Below are 15,133 nucleotides of genomic sequence, written 5' to 3' on the forward strand. Positions count from 1 at the left end.
TTGCCACATTCCAAACTTACTGAACTAAAAACAAGTTCACTTTTGACATATTATGAATACCTACACATTGTGTATGCCAGCAAACCAGAGTATATAAATTGTTTGCAGCACATTACCGAGGCAAGATCAATTTATTTACATGGACTTTGCTACAAAGGTTTAGCAGCTATACAATTTTTTTAAGGTTTTGTTGGCTCTAGTGGCCTTTATTTGAAAGTAGTTTGACAGGAAAGAGGGTAATGAGAGACGGGGAAGACATGCGGCAAATGTTGCCACGCCGGGAATTGAACCTGCGACCACCACCATGAGGACTAAGGGCTCAATACATGGGACGTGCTTTGCCCCTGCACCACCACAGCGGCCATATAATTAACTGGTGTAGCTGTGATTTTTTTTTTTTTTTTGTGGTAAGGCTTGTTGAAGCAATACCAGTGAGAACTACGTCCTGCTTGTTGCTTCCACTTCATTAATTCTTTCCTGAGGACAGACTTCCAGAGCTGCAGCAGCTCACCAGCCATCCGTCTCCTTGATACCACAGGAAGACAGTTGTACATCCTCTCTTTGCTGCTGTAAATAAATCTCCCCATTTCCACTCTCTACCATAATCTCTAGCAGTGTTTTCACGCTGTGAAAAATGTTGCATTAAGTTGTTCCAACTCCTCCTTCAATCATTCTGTCTCTAAAGTTGAACAAGGGGAACCAAAATATATATGTATATATAAAATAAAATAAAATAAATAAATCCCAGGAACAAGAACAGATCATGTATCCTTGATGTTTCTGGGCTTATCTGTAGCTTTTACAGATCATGAAGTGGATCAGAGGCATAACTTAAACTCTGAGGATTATTTGTCCTCTGAGGATTCCACATGCTGTGAATAAATGGGAAATGTTAGCTTTTACATGGGCTTCCAAGCAAAGCAGACAGGATTTCCCAGGTTGAAATTTAGGATTTCTGCCTCTTTCGGAGCACTCAGCCGGTTTCCATCCATCACCATGTCCCTATACAGCACTGTAAAACATTGTCCTTTTTTTTGTTTTCATCAAATAAATGTTGATCATAGATATTCTGAGTATATGCAGTATTCAGCTGATTTCAATTGCTGAAGGAACAAAGCTACCCAAAACAACCTGAGAGAGAATATCACTTTTCCCTTGTACTTTTCATGAGTTCACACAGATTCACATTTTGTGCGTTTCACCAGCCACCTTCTGGCTTCATTATTGTCTGAAGTCACCTTGTTACACTGAGAGGTGTAGTTTGGAAAAGAAGAGTCATCTCTCTGATTTGGCAAACAAAGACAGGTTATTGCTTTCCAGGCATCACAAACGCTTTCAAAATGGCAGCGGTTAGTTAAATACCGGCAGTTAAAAATGGTTTTGAAAGGTTTAGCAAAGGCTTGGACTTAAATCTTATGAATATGTGGCATGAAGGTTCACACTGAAAATCCTCCATTGTAATTAAATTCAAGCAACTCTGTAAAGAATGTTGCTGAAAATAGTGATAAAAGACTAAATACCAGGGACTGCAAATGCTGGATGACACTTGTTGCTTCCAAAGGCGGCACAACAGCTTGTTAGGTTAAGAAGGGAAATTTGATTTTCAATAAGGACACAGTGGTTTGCAAAGCATGTTTCACTTAAATGAATCATCACTTTAAAATATACTTTTTTGTTTCTGAAAATGTTTTGATTTCTGTGAAGACCAAATCCTAAAAAAAAAAAAAAAACTATCACCGGAGTGCTGATGAAGCTTAATGTGGTGGGAGAAACGAAAATAAGTGGAGACAGGAAAGACAGTATGGTAAATTTAAAGTGAAAGTTCAATGTTAGGAGGAACCTAAATATGGATTAAGTCGAGTCACTTCGAACTAAATCAGACAAGTTGTGCGCTTCACCTTTCAGGCTCTGTTCAATAATCCTTTAAAAGGCCGGTACTTGCATTATTGAGCAGCTCTGCATGCTGAGGGAGACATTCTACAACTGAGGATCAATGGGAGAAGAGAGTTTTAAGCTGATCTAGTCTGCTGAAACTTGCATTGCATTCCTACGCTTCCATCCGAGTGTTAATGACCACTTTCTCAAGTCATTAATCACTCAAGTCTGCCTCAACACATTTTAGACGTTTTTATTGAAGCATTAAATATGCACATCCATCAGTTGTCTTGCATTAGCAGTTGTCATCATTCTCTCCCATGCAGCTAAAAGCAGAGGATGCCTCTAAGGGTGATTAGGTGTTACCAACAAAAGCTGCACTTTAACATTTATGGATTTTGTGCTGGAGGTTCTGAGCTCATCTTCGTTTCTGTCATGTGGACAGTAGATTCTGAAACAGCCAGGATCAGCAGCAATGATTTCTCCTCAGTTAACGACAACCAAGACTGAATAACTTCTTGTTGCAGTAGAATTCCCATTTTAAAACCCTTTTGCTCAATGGCCAGAATGAGACTTTTTATATTTTTCAAAATCAGAAGTTAATGTTTCCTTTGTATTTGGTATAATATGCCTTTTAAACTGCATGACCTTAGTGCAGTTTGAATTTTGGACCAACCCTCCTGACAGCTTGACTCTTGCTGTGCATGAGTCAAGCTGACACACCTTGGATAAAGACGACTTTATACCTGTGGTAAACAATTTATTGTGATGGCTGCTGGAAAAAAAAAGAAAAATGTGGCAGTATTCCTGAAACACTCCTTTTTACTCAGCTTCGTATTTGTCTTATTTGTTGAGAAATTGCTACAACATTTCCACACTCTTTTTCTCATGATGCCATCTGTCTGGTTAAAGTGCACAAGATTCCCAGTAGATCAATTTCAAAGTCATGAAGCTTCAATATTAATCAATGCTGTGTTCAGAAGAATGACTGCTATAAAGCAGCTGCAAAAAACAGAAATCTTCTCCAACCCTGATATTCAACATAAAATCCCACAGAGCCAGTGTTTGTTTAGCAGTTTTATTTTTATTTACATTTAAAAACATTTTCATGGTAGCACATTCTTCAAACCTATGCATGCGAGATATGTCCCACAGACATATTCAAAAATTTATTTAAAAAAAAAAAGTAGTAAATCTCAGATAAAAACTAACAGTAAGATGATGAAACATACATATTTTTAAAAAAGCAGCATTTCCAACTTTGTAGCAGAAAAAAAAAAAATGTGTTGTGACAGAATCTAGTGTGCTTTTTATCTGAATGCTTACTGTGACGGAGCAGGCACATTAGCAGTTGAAGACACAGCTTCATCTTCTGCTTAAGAGCGAGAGAGCAGGATAACTGCATCTGCAGCCCTTCCAGTTCAATAAACCTAAAAATCTCAACCTAGCAGGAAGTGGCAGAGACGCATGGAGAGAGAACCGCCGACAGGAGAGAGCAGATTTTAAACATTCAGACCAGTTTGGAGGTGCCATGTTCTACACCATCGTGATCTTGCTACCGACAGTGCAGGCTACGTTTCCATACACTGTATGTGTATATATGTGATCCGTGTGTGCGCATTAACACAAATAGAACAGCAAGTGTGTGAAGACGCACTCTCCCTTACCTTCTCTCTCTCTTTCTCTCCTATGGCTTGCAAGGAGTGTTTTGTCCCCACAGGAGCCAACTGTGTTGTTGGGAACATAAATATAAATAACACGTCTGAGAGGAAGCGTCCTCAAAGAGGATGTGCAGAGCAGACCGTCGGTGTAAACCACACTGCGTAAGGCCGCGCCGACTAGGGCTCGACTTCTTTATGTCAGCTTGATGCCAATCAAATGATCTCATCAGCTCCGTTAATAATGTCTAAGTGAAAAAAGGCAGAGAATATAACCACTGAAATAATAATAATGTCCAAAAAAAAAAAAAAAAGGTTAAAAACCAAGAGATGACATCCAAACTGAAAACATCCTAAAGGTGTAAACAATCCCCCGCTTCTAGCACTTCCTAACCGCCTGTTTCGGGTCAACGTCGATGTGTTACATCAGCAGATTTCTTATGTTCAGTTTGGAGGCAGTAGGTGGGCCTCTGCATTTCGCTCCCTGGATCCCCGCATGTGCATGTAGAGGAGAGCAGTCATTGGTACTGGAGGTAGTTTTTCAGGGTCTGCGGCAGCGGAAGCGTCTCAATGTGATGGATGCGTTCCCGACCCAGAGCGAGTCGAGCTACTCGTCTGCACAGGTCCATGAGGGGAAGGGGCTCCGCTGTGAGGGACAGGAGAGAGCAGTAGTTAGGGTCCAAACAGAACAGAAAGCCCCCTCTGGGTCCAATTCTAAGAAAACTAGAACTGATTACAGCTAGACTACATAACACAGTTCCTACACACACACACACACGCACACGCACACCCACAGCTGACCTCAGAGCCTCATTCAGACATTTACATAATGAGATCTGGAGCCATGCAGAGAGTTCATCATATGGCTCACAGAGGGAGCTTCAACCACCAAGATGTAGGGACAAAAATCTAATCAAGTAAGATGACAAAAATGATCACTTCTACTACAGATATCACAAAAGTATATTATAACCATAAACGTAAACATTTTTCACAGGTACACCAAAGAGTTCATTACTGTGTGATTTAATCCCAGTATAAATTCAGCTGTCCTTTAGAGACATAAAAGGTTTGTTAGCGAACAAAACATAAAGACAACAAAACAGCAAAGAGGACAACTATGGAGACTGAAGAGTGCAGTCTTAGTCTTAGTTTATTAAATGTACTATGTGCCTGAAATAAATGTATTGATTTAATTTTTGTTTTAATTGATGCTTCAGTAAATTCTCTGAGCTGAAGGATATCATGATTTAATTAAATGTCAACTCCACCCATCAAACTCATCAAATTAAAGAAATGTGTGTCTGATTGTTTAATCATAACTGATTTAAGAGTTTATGTAATTTATTATAATTTGGCACTCTTTACTGTATAGTCAAGCAGAATGCTGTGGAAAAATTTGAAGCAGATTAGGTTCTTAAAGAATCTTGAACTATGATAATCTCAGAGTGTTGATCAATCCATCATTCAGTCTTACAGACAGGCAGGCTGGGCAAGGAGAAAGTTTTTTTAGAAACACACAAGAGGCCTGTGGTAATTGGAGGAGCTGCAGAGATTCACAGCTCAGGTGAGAGAATCTGCTGACAGGACAGCTATCAGTTATGTCGTTCAAAAATCCTTTTATATCTCTGGAAGAATGGTAAGAAAAAAAATAAATCTATAGGAATATATTTATTTGCAGCTAACCACAAACCATGCACGATGCAAACATGTGGAGGAAGACGCTCCGAAGCTGAATTTTTAGCCCGCATGAAAAACACTAATCAGTTTGCATCACTCCAAAGACACCATCAAGACTCATGTACGGAAGTGGCAGCATCATGCTTTTTTTTTCTGCAGCAGGAAGAGGGTAACTGCAGAGGGAATCCAAGGAAATCCTGAGAGAAAATTACAAAAAAATCTATATATTCCAACTGAAAATCTGTGGGTAGAATATTCAGAGACAGTCTATCCAATCCAACTGAGATAAATTCTGTGAAGCTTTGAATATAAATATTCAATGCTGGTGTAGACTTAAACGCTTAACAGCTGTAATTGCAGCAAAACATTCTACAAACTACTGACTCAGGGGATGAATACTTACTAATACTTTCAGATTTTTACTGGGCAAAGCTACATTTTACATCCAAGCACTACTTTGTGTCGCTCCATCTCCCAAAATCCCCTTACAATATACTGCACCCTATTAAAATATGCATGCATGAAATGCAAACAGAATAATCTATTTTTCCCTCAGTAGAGGAATGTCAGTGCATCAGCAACAAAGTAACAGGCCCATAAAGAGCACAGATACACACTGATAACATAGAAATGTGCCGTTGCAACAAAAGCATAATTCAACAATTGTCAACTTTGAAATAAATGTGTGTTGACTGAACTTATGACATCAAATGATAAAGATGTAGAAATGTTGCAAGATTGATGACTATATAAAACACGTCTTTGTAAGCCATTTTCTGTCAGGACTAATAAGCTCCGATGTCTGGCATGTCATCACGACACGGCCTTGGATAATGTGTGCCAGCAGAATCTGAAAGGAAAGTCATGTCAGGATGTCAGACTTGTAACTGCTGCCCATTTACCGGCAACGAGCGTCACCACCTGGATGCACCAGCTGGCTGAGGAGAGCCCCGATGCACCGGTTTCACAAGCAGTTTGAAGGACATGGTCACATGCATGAAAACGTAAAAAATTTGTTAACCTTCAGGGAACTGAATTCCACAATACTCTTTTGGCCTTTAGGCACCAGAGCAACATGTTTCTTTAACTATTCCAAAGGATAAGAGCCTTAGATTTGATCTAAATTAGAGAATTTTAACCTGGTTTGCTGCCTTTTTGTGAAACTGACCTTCATTTTAACTTCATCTCATCATGATAGAGTTTATCCCCATGGCGACCTCTCACTCCAGCACATAGCTTTGACTTGTGACAACAGTAACATTAAGGATGAGTCGGTGCGTCATGCTGTTAAGCCTTCCTTCCATTTCCCAGTTAGTCATGAAACCACATGTGCAAACGCTCCATTACGAAGGATGCAAATTATTAATGCATCCATGCTTCACTTACTGCGACAAGTCAAAATGTGCGCCCTGAGAAAGGTCCATCTACACAGTTAAATGTCTAAGGCATTAATAATTTATAAACAAAATTAAAAAATATGAGCACAAACACAAGTCCTTTGTGACTGGCTAAACTATTTCTCTCTACAGTCTATTAAAAGGCCCAAAGACGACAACAAACTGGAGCGTGCATGGAAGCAGACTGGAATAAGAGACCTCAGCCATCACTGCTGTCCCCGTTACAGGAACTCTGCAGTCAACAGAGAGGGAGCAGCAGCTTCTCTCAAGACCAGATTTAGACAGGACTCTAGTCTGAACAGGACTCTAGTCTGAACAGGACTCTAGTCTGAACAGGACTCTAGTCTGAACAGGACTCTAGTCTGAACAGGACTCTAGTCTGAACAGGACTCTAGTCTGAACAGGACTCTAGTCTGAACAGGACTCTAGTCTGAACAGGACTCTAGTCTGAACAGGACTCTAGTCTGAACAGGACTCTAGTCTGAACAGGACTCTAGTCTGAACAGGACTCTAGTCTGAACAGGACTCTAGTCTGAACAGGACTCTAGTCTGAACAGGACTCTAGTCTGAACAGGACTCTAGTCTGAACAGGACTCTAGTCTGAACAGGACTCTAGTCTGAACAGGACTCTAGTCTGAACAGGACTCTAGTCTGAACAGGACTCTAGTCTGAACAGGACTCTAGTCTGAACAGGACTCTAGTCTGAACAGGACTCTAGTCTGAACAGGACTCTAGTCTGAACAGGACTCTAGTCTGAACAGGACTCTAGTCTGAACAGGACTCTAGTCTGAACAGGACTCTAGTCTGAACAGGACTCTAGTCTGAACAGGACTCTAGTCTGAACAGGACTCTAGTCTGAACAGGACTCTAGTCTGAACAGGACTCTAGTCTGAACAGGACTCTAGTCTGAACAGGACTCTAGTCTGAACAGGACTCTAGTCTGAACAGGACTCTAGTCTGAACAGGACTCTAGTCTGAACAGGACTCTAGTCTGAACAGGACTCTAGTCTGAACAGGACTCTAGTCTGAACAGGACTCTAGTCTGAACAGGACTCTAGTCTGAACAGGACTCGAAGCTGATTTCTGATTGTTTTCATGCTTAACCTTGTTGTTTTCCTTGTATGCGCTGATGAACTCAGTAACTTTTTGCCACGCTTTGTTTAACGGAACTTTGAAGGCAAGGACTTTGATTCAGATTTACACAATGAAACATGAAGGGACTTGTTGAAGATAACGTAATAATTAATAGTCACATGGATGTGGTCTAAGAGCAAAGACTAAGTGAGGGTTTATGCAGGTACCACAAATTGAAACTTAAAACTTTAAGACCTTTTCAGAACCATTATAAATACATTTTAAGACCTATAATCACACAGATGGACAAAATAAATTTCTGGGATCTTTTTGTGGCTCTTGGCAGTGCTTCTCACATAGTATATTGCTCTAACTAGCTAGCTACCTAGAATTAACAGTTTTAACTGGCTTGGGTCACAGAACGCAGTGAATGAAGATGTATGCCACGGCGTCTTTTGGAATATCCCACAGGGAAAAACCTACATAGAATTGGAGATTAAATAGTATTGCCACGACAAAATTGAAGAACTGTGACCAAAATATTTAAGGCCAACCTATATATTTTTTTTTTAATATTTGGGGCATTTTAAGATCTTATTTTTCAGAGAAAAAAAAAATTAAGACATTTTAAAGATGTGCAGACACCCTGTAGGTGAAGAAATAAAAGGATACAATTACAACAGATAAAATTGGTCTCCCAATTTTGCTCCAAATCTTTACAAAAATCTAAAAGAACAAGCAGATCTCCATCACTCAGACTCCAGCTAACACCTGTTAACCGGATCAAGTTTGTCCTCAAATAGATCCTGAGAACACTGTCCCCCTGTCATCCTGTTTGGGAAGCTAGTATCGCTAAAACAGCTCTAACATATGGAAAGTTTCCATGACAACCACATCCTCATGAGAAAAAGAGTGTGAAATCACAGATGCACATGTTCATTAGAAGTCTAGAGATCAGAGAACTGTCTTAGATGTGTGGTGAAAATATCCTCACATCAATGATGAGAAGTTCTCCATTCTGCTAGTGGAATAATCGAATTTCTGTTTTCCAAGAGCTGTTCGCATAGGACAAGTTTTCCGACTAACGTAGCACAGCTTAAGTGCTGCATATGCCTGCTCTGGTGAAACAAAGTTAATTATCGCTCCATGCACAATCTCCTCGTTAGGGGTGAATCATTGTTGCTTGCGGTGATGCTACCACAAACACTCGCGTCACTTGGCAGAGATCTCCTGAGGGCGGCAGAGTGGTGATGATCCTACGGACTGAAAACCAGCCAATCACTGCTGCTTCCACCACAAGCTGGTCTCCATGGTAAGGGTTGCCTAGGGCGACAAATGGCCCTGTCAGACAAATTGATGAGCACCGACGGGAGGTGCACGCTCCATCAAATGGTCTGACAGAGTAGTGGTGCTGTGAGTGGTCTCTGTTGTGATTAACAAGTCATTTCCGTTGGGCTCGGTTTAGACCACAAGCTTTTAATCGAGACATGTCAGAGCAGATAAAACACATGCCACTTAGAAATGTCGACTGGAAGCATTTGACATTTCTGCTGTACTCCTACTTCACAGACAGCAGATCATTGCTGCAATAATATTCTAAATCAGATGCAACTGGATATTAATCACAGCTTATTCTTTGGAGCCCATATCATGATGAATATTAAAATGAAGACCATCTGTTCTCAGCCACTTCTCTCTATACCTGAAATCCCTACCTGACGCAGAACGAAAAAGCAGGCTTAATAATTCATCCTTGCTCATTCTTAGGTTGACTGGTGGGGCCTTTCCACCAATCCATCATGCAGCTGTCAATATATGTAAGCTTCCCTTTCTCACATCTCTTCACATCTTTTCCGAAGCAGCCAGAGAGACCTTCTGACAGCTTTATGGCACCAAAGACATGATGTAGTGTGGGAAAGTGTGCTTTAAGAAAAGAAACTGTGCACATCTTATGCACTACTGGACCAGGCAGGCTGGTGGGCGAGCACACCTAGCACCTCGTTGAGAACAAAGCAGAAGAACGGAGTATAGACTCTGTGATGGCGGGACGTCAGTCTGTCTGTCCTCAGTCAGGTGAGATTGCTTACAGCCGAGTGGTGCGAGTTCCTTCCAATTCCTCTCACTTTCACACTTGGAGATCAGTGAATCTCAGAGGTCATGTGGGCGTCGCTCAGACAGTAGCTCAATGTATGAGACGGCACAACCCAGTTACGTCCAACTCCTACCCAGTGTTTCTGCCTCAACTCATTAAGATGCACTGAGGCAGCAGTGTCAGGTACAGACCTTCAGGCATGCTTATGCATTATATTAATGCAACACTATTGGGACCATCTGACCCAGTTTTAGGATCTCAGGTGAACGCATCACCCTTAAGGTGTGGGAACGCCCGAGATGAAAAACAATTCTTCACAAATTAGTCAAAGGGGGGCAATGGATGTGAGATATATTCAGGAATGGACAGAATCAGATCATTGATGTTAGAAATAAGCAAGAGAACCAGTAGGGATGGAGAAACACCAACACACAGAGCTGGAATATCAACTATGGAAAGACTAAGGTAGAAAGCAATGCCAATCACACACTGATGTAGCTCCAAGCTGATAAAAAGTTCTTTCTATGCCCAATACCAGAGTTGGCTAAAGAGTTCTACATAGACACCAGGTTCAGGGCTTTGCAGCATTATGAAATAATGCCGTTGCGATATTGGCAATATGACAATATTTGAGATGAGGGAAAGTGGGTTAACACCAAACACTACTGACAGATTTGTGGTGTGAGAATCAAAGACAGTAAAAGCAGATTTAATGGATTTTATTGATCAAAATTTGTACCAATGGGCTGCATCCAAGCAGTCCTCTGATGAACAGCTGCAACACCCAACAATGGCAATGATGACTGGACAGCTCAACTTTCACTTGACTCATTTTTTGCAGTGACAACAGCAACTATAATAGAGCTGTTCATTTAATCACATTTAAATGAACATTCTGCTAGTGGAACAGAAGGGTTTCTGTTATTCCAACAAAATAACTACATGAATTAGGTTCTTGTTGTAAATCCTTCAGCATCAGATTTCAGCATTAGTATGACCAATAAATACAGCAGGACAATACGGACAAAAGATTAGGATTTTTCTTCCTGTAGTGGAAAATAATTATCGTAAAAATGGTAACTAGCCAGTATTTCCACAGTGCTTGATAAAGTCCAGAGGACCCTAAAATTCTTCACAATGCATTCAATCATTCACACAGTGCTGGTTAGCTGCTGCACTGTAGCCACAGCTGGCCATGGGTAGTCTAACAGAGGTGAGACTGTCATGCACCGGCGCCACAAGTGAAACACTGACCACTACCAGCAGGCACAAAGCAGGTGAAATGTCTTGCCCAAGAATACAACAGAGAAGGGCTCTGACTGGTAACCCACCAGTTACAGGAGGAACTCCAACCACAATCGCCACAAATTATGACAAAATCGTTTCAAATTTAAAGTCTTGTTTATAAGGCAACATTTGTTTCAACACAAACGCAAAGAACACGCTAAAAAACTTCAGTGTTAATTATAGCCATTTCTGAAAACGAATTAAATCACAGAATAACAGGATATCATAGATTAATTATGTTACTTTCTGAATTAGCAACATAATGTAATAGTCACATCTGCAGAACTTAAACTTTCTTCTTTTGCTGGTTGTCTTTGAGTACAACCAAAGGGAAAAAAAAAAAAAAAAAAAGAAAAAAAAAAGTTTACACCAAGTATCTTTTTTATCTCAAAAAAATAGTGACACCAACTACTGCCCATCACACTGCATGGATTGACAGTCTGAATTCTAAACTTCAGCTTTGTCAAAGTTCATCTGACCTACAAAAATTGCTGAAATGTTAGATGAAGTAATTTTGAATTGTGACATATGGGGCCTTTGTTCTGCATGAGGATCCTCCAAGAATGTTGCATCATTTCAAGACAATGTTAACTAATTTTGATCTTTTCAGAAAGTTTTGATGAGGCAACTTTGAATTCCATTATACCACAAAACTTTCATTATGACACTTTGCGTCATTCTGTGGGCTTTAACATGTCTGGCTATTTGGCAAGAAAAGGTTTGCCAACAAGCACCGTCAAGGTCTTGCAACACGCTTTGCTACTGGTCCAAACTGTTGTCAAAACATGTCAATTCTGCAATATTACTGCTCTCCTGAAGTAAAGATAAAAACTCAAAACAAGTCTGACTGTGCAGACTCTGCAATATGGCTCCATATGAAGTAATATTGAGAAAACAGAAGTACCTGAAGTACTCACGACCCGAGAAAAATCTGAATAGAATCTTTTTAGTAATACAACTGTCTGTAGTTACCATGACAATGATATCCAGCACACCTCCACAATTTCAGAGGCAACTACTAAACCACTCATGCCATCTGCATGCCTTTAGATCAAGTCCAGCATGATCATGTGTTGTGAACAGTAGTGATCCAAAGGCCAAGAAGCAGGCTTCCAAAGATCAACTAGAAAATTCCTGAAGAAATTTAACTGGGGCCTGCCAAAGTGTGCCCGTCGGTTTGGACCCAGCGTTCTGATGCTAAGAATTAGCATCAATGCTAAAGAAAGCTGCAATGTAATCAATAGAATCAATAGAATCACAATAATGTTAAGTAAACTGGACATGCACCATTCAGTATGATAAAGTAAGTGTATTAGCTAAAATGAGCAAAAATGCTAATGTTAGCGTGAATGCTCTCAGTAGCATGTGGGACATTATTAGAATGTTCTCTGTAATTTACTTAATTCCTTCAGAATACTAAACATGGCAGATAAGTAAGAAAAATAGGTAATAGCTTATTTAAGCTAAAAGGCTATTGCACTATTCAGAGGGGCATATTGAGGCTTTTATTATGAAATTTGCAGTAAGCTTCATATTAAATGCCCACACTAATCCAGTGTGTAAGAGTGCTTTGGATAAACCAATCACGTCAAGCAAAAATGAGCAAATATATGATGTAAAAATTGCCAAGGCTTTTATTTTGAAATTTTCAGTAAGCGTCATGAGAAATGGTCAAACTCATCCCATGTGTAACAGTGATTGTGTTGAATCGGTTCTATAATGCTCAAAACACAAGTAGTTCTAAAGGCCAGCGCAGACCTCCTCTGTAGTAACTGACAGTTCCACCATGTTGTAGTTCTAACCTTCAGTCTTTGTAGTTCTAAAGAGCAGCTCAACTGTCATGAGAATGAAAAACACAGGGAGAGATGGAATCCTAATAGTTTTAAGCAGTTAGTTTTTCTGATTAATAAGTAAGAAAAATAGCTAATAGTTTATTTAAGATAAGACTAATAAAGCATTCTAATATTATTGCATCGCCTTACGGCGATGCATTAACCTGAGGGCAATATGAAGGCTTTTATTTTGAAAAATAAACATAAGCTTCATATTAAATGCCCACACTAATCCAATGTCTAAATCTCTTATTTACTGGCCTAAACAGCCAGTAGTTCTAAACGGAAGCTCTGTTTTAACTGAATGTTAGTTAGAACTACAGATATGGTGTTCTGATAGTGAATGTGACAGTGAATGTGTTAAATCGTTTCTATAATGCTCAAAACACAAGTAGTTCTAAAGGCCAGCTCAGACCTCCTCTGTAGTAACTGACAGTTCCACCATGTTGTAGTTCTAACCTTCAGTCTTTGTAGTTCTAAAGAGCAGCTCAACTGTCATGAGAGTGAAACACAGGGAGAGATGGAATCCTAATAGTTTGAAGCAGTTAGTTTTTCTGATCAAAGCAGGCCAAACATCTCCTTACCTAAATGCTGCCAATAGCATGTGGGGTATCATTAGGATGTTTTCTGTAATTGATTTACTCCATTCAGTATATTTAAAATGACTAATAAGTAAGAAAAATAGCTAATAGTTTATTTAAGGTAAAAGTCTTATCTTAATTGACTGCCTTGCTGCGCAAGGCAGATCCCTAACCTGAGAGAAGAATATAAAGCATTCTAATATTATTGCATCGCCTTACGGCGATGCATTAACCTGAGGGCAATATGAAGGCTTTTATTTTGAAAAATAAACATAAGCTTCATATTAAATGCCCACACTATGGCGTTTTGGTCGTCCTATTTATTATCATTAGGTCAAAGGTTAATGCCATTGCATCATTAGAATGTTTTCTGTAATTGATTTACTCCATTCAGTATATTTAAAATGACTAATAAGTAAGAAAAATAGCTAATAGTTTATTTAAGATAAGACTAATAAAGCATTCTAATATTATTGCATCGCCTTACGGCGATGCATTATTGTTCTGATTGTCCTATTTAATATCATTAGGTCAAAGGTTAATGCCATTGCACTGGCTTGCTGCGCAAGCCAGTGCCATAACCTGAGAGGAAAAGATAATATAGGCAGAGATTTTTGCATCTCTGCACTCACCTGACAGAGATATTGGGGCTTTTATTGGGAAATTTCCATTAAGCTTTACTTAAAATTACACACTAATCCTGTGTGTAACAATGGTTTGTTAAAATCAGTTATAAAATGCCCAAAACACAAGTAGTTCTAAAGGCCAGCTCATTCCAGAGTGTCCTCCCATGAATCAGCTGCTCTGGCCTCATGTGTTCCGTTGCTATGGTAATGGATCAGCTGCTAACTGTCAGTGTGTTTGAGACAGAAAGAGGGGAAAAAAATTCTATCTTTGTGAGACACCCAGCCAATTAATATGGAAAAAGCACTCCGAACAAACCTTTGCCGTTCAGGAACCGTAATACATATTTGAAAACCGTTTGAAGCGTATGAGAGGGCTATTTGTTGTCTCCGATAGTACCGCAATTCATATTTTTACCTCATTCACAGTAATTGCAGTGATGAGACAAAAAATTGTGCAGAAACTTTTCAGAAATACATGGAAGTGAATCTGGGAGAGCGTCAGTTACCCTGTCCCATAATTTCACTCTGAAGCACCTTGACAGAAAACCGTAAATGCTAGAGAAATATCGAACACATTTTACCGGAGCAGGCATGCGATCAATGTCATGACCGAAGTTTGATACCAATCGGGCGATATTTGGCGTGACGGCGATTTCAAAATCGCTTTGGGGTCAAAAATCTGCTTAAATTCTCACTCTAAAAAAGCGGCAGTTGGTGTCAGTTATGCTCTGCGTTTCGGCAGTTGGAAATTTTGCTCGTTTTTCGCTTTTTACGTCGCCATCGTAAGTCCGATTCCTTATAAAAGTAATAGCACCCCTCCCGGGATCGAGCATACGTTTGATACCACTTTTGTGGGTGGGCTCAGCCGATGCGAGCCGCATTAACGGTGACGGAAGAATAATAAATAATACGTAATAACTAGAAAATTCCTGAAGAAATTTAACTGGGGCCTGCCAAAGTGTGCCCGTCGGTTTGGACCCAGCGTTCTGATGCTAAGAATTTGCATCAATGCTAAAGAAAGCTGCAATGTA

General features: G+C 39.8%; 1 protein-coding gene across 1 annotated transcript in view; it reads right to left on the reverse strand.

The window, feature by feature from the left end:
* Positions 1-2,924: 2,924 nt before the first annotated feature.
* The window catches only part of LOC122833286 (SPRY domain-containing SOCS box protein 4-like), a 36,189-nt gene continuing 23,980 nt past the window's right edge, over positions 2,925-15,133 (reverse strand). The window contains exon 3 of the mRNA XM_044120753.1: positions 2,925-4,179. Coding sequence (XP_043976688.1) covers positions 4,052-4,179 — 128 coding nt within the window. The 3' untranslated portion in view covers positions 2,925-4,051. The remainder of the gene's footprint in view (positions 4,180-15,133) is intronic.

Source organism: Gambusia affinis, linkage group LG06, assembly GCF_019740435.1.
Source record: "Gambusia affinis linkage group LG06, SWU_Gaff_1.0, whole genome shotgun sequence".
NCBI classification, from domain to species: Eukaryota; Metazoa; Chordata; class Actinopteri; order Cyprinodontiformes; family Poeciliidae; genus Gambusia; species Gambusia affinis.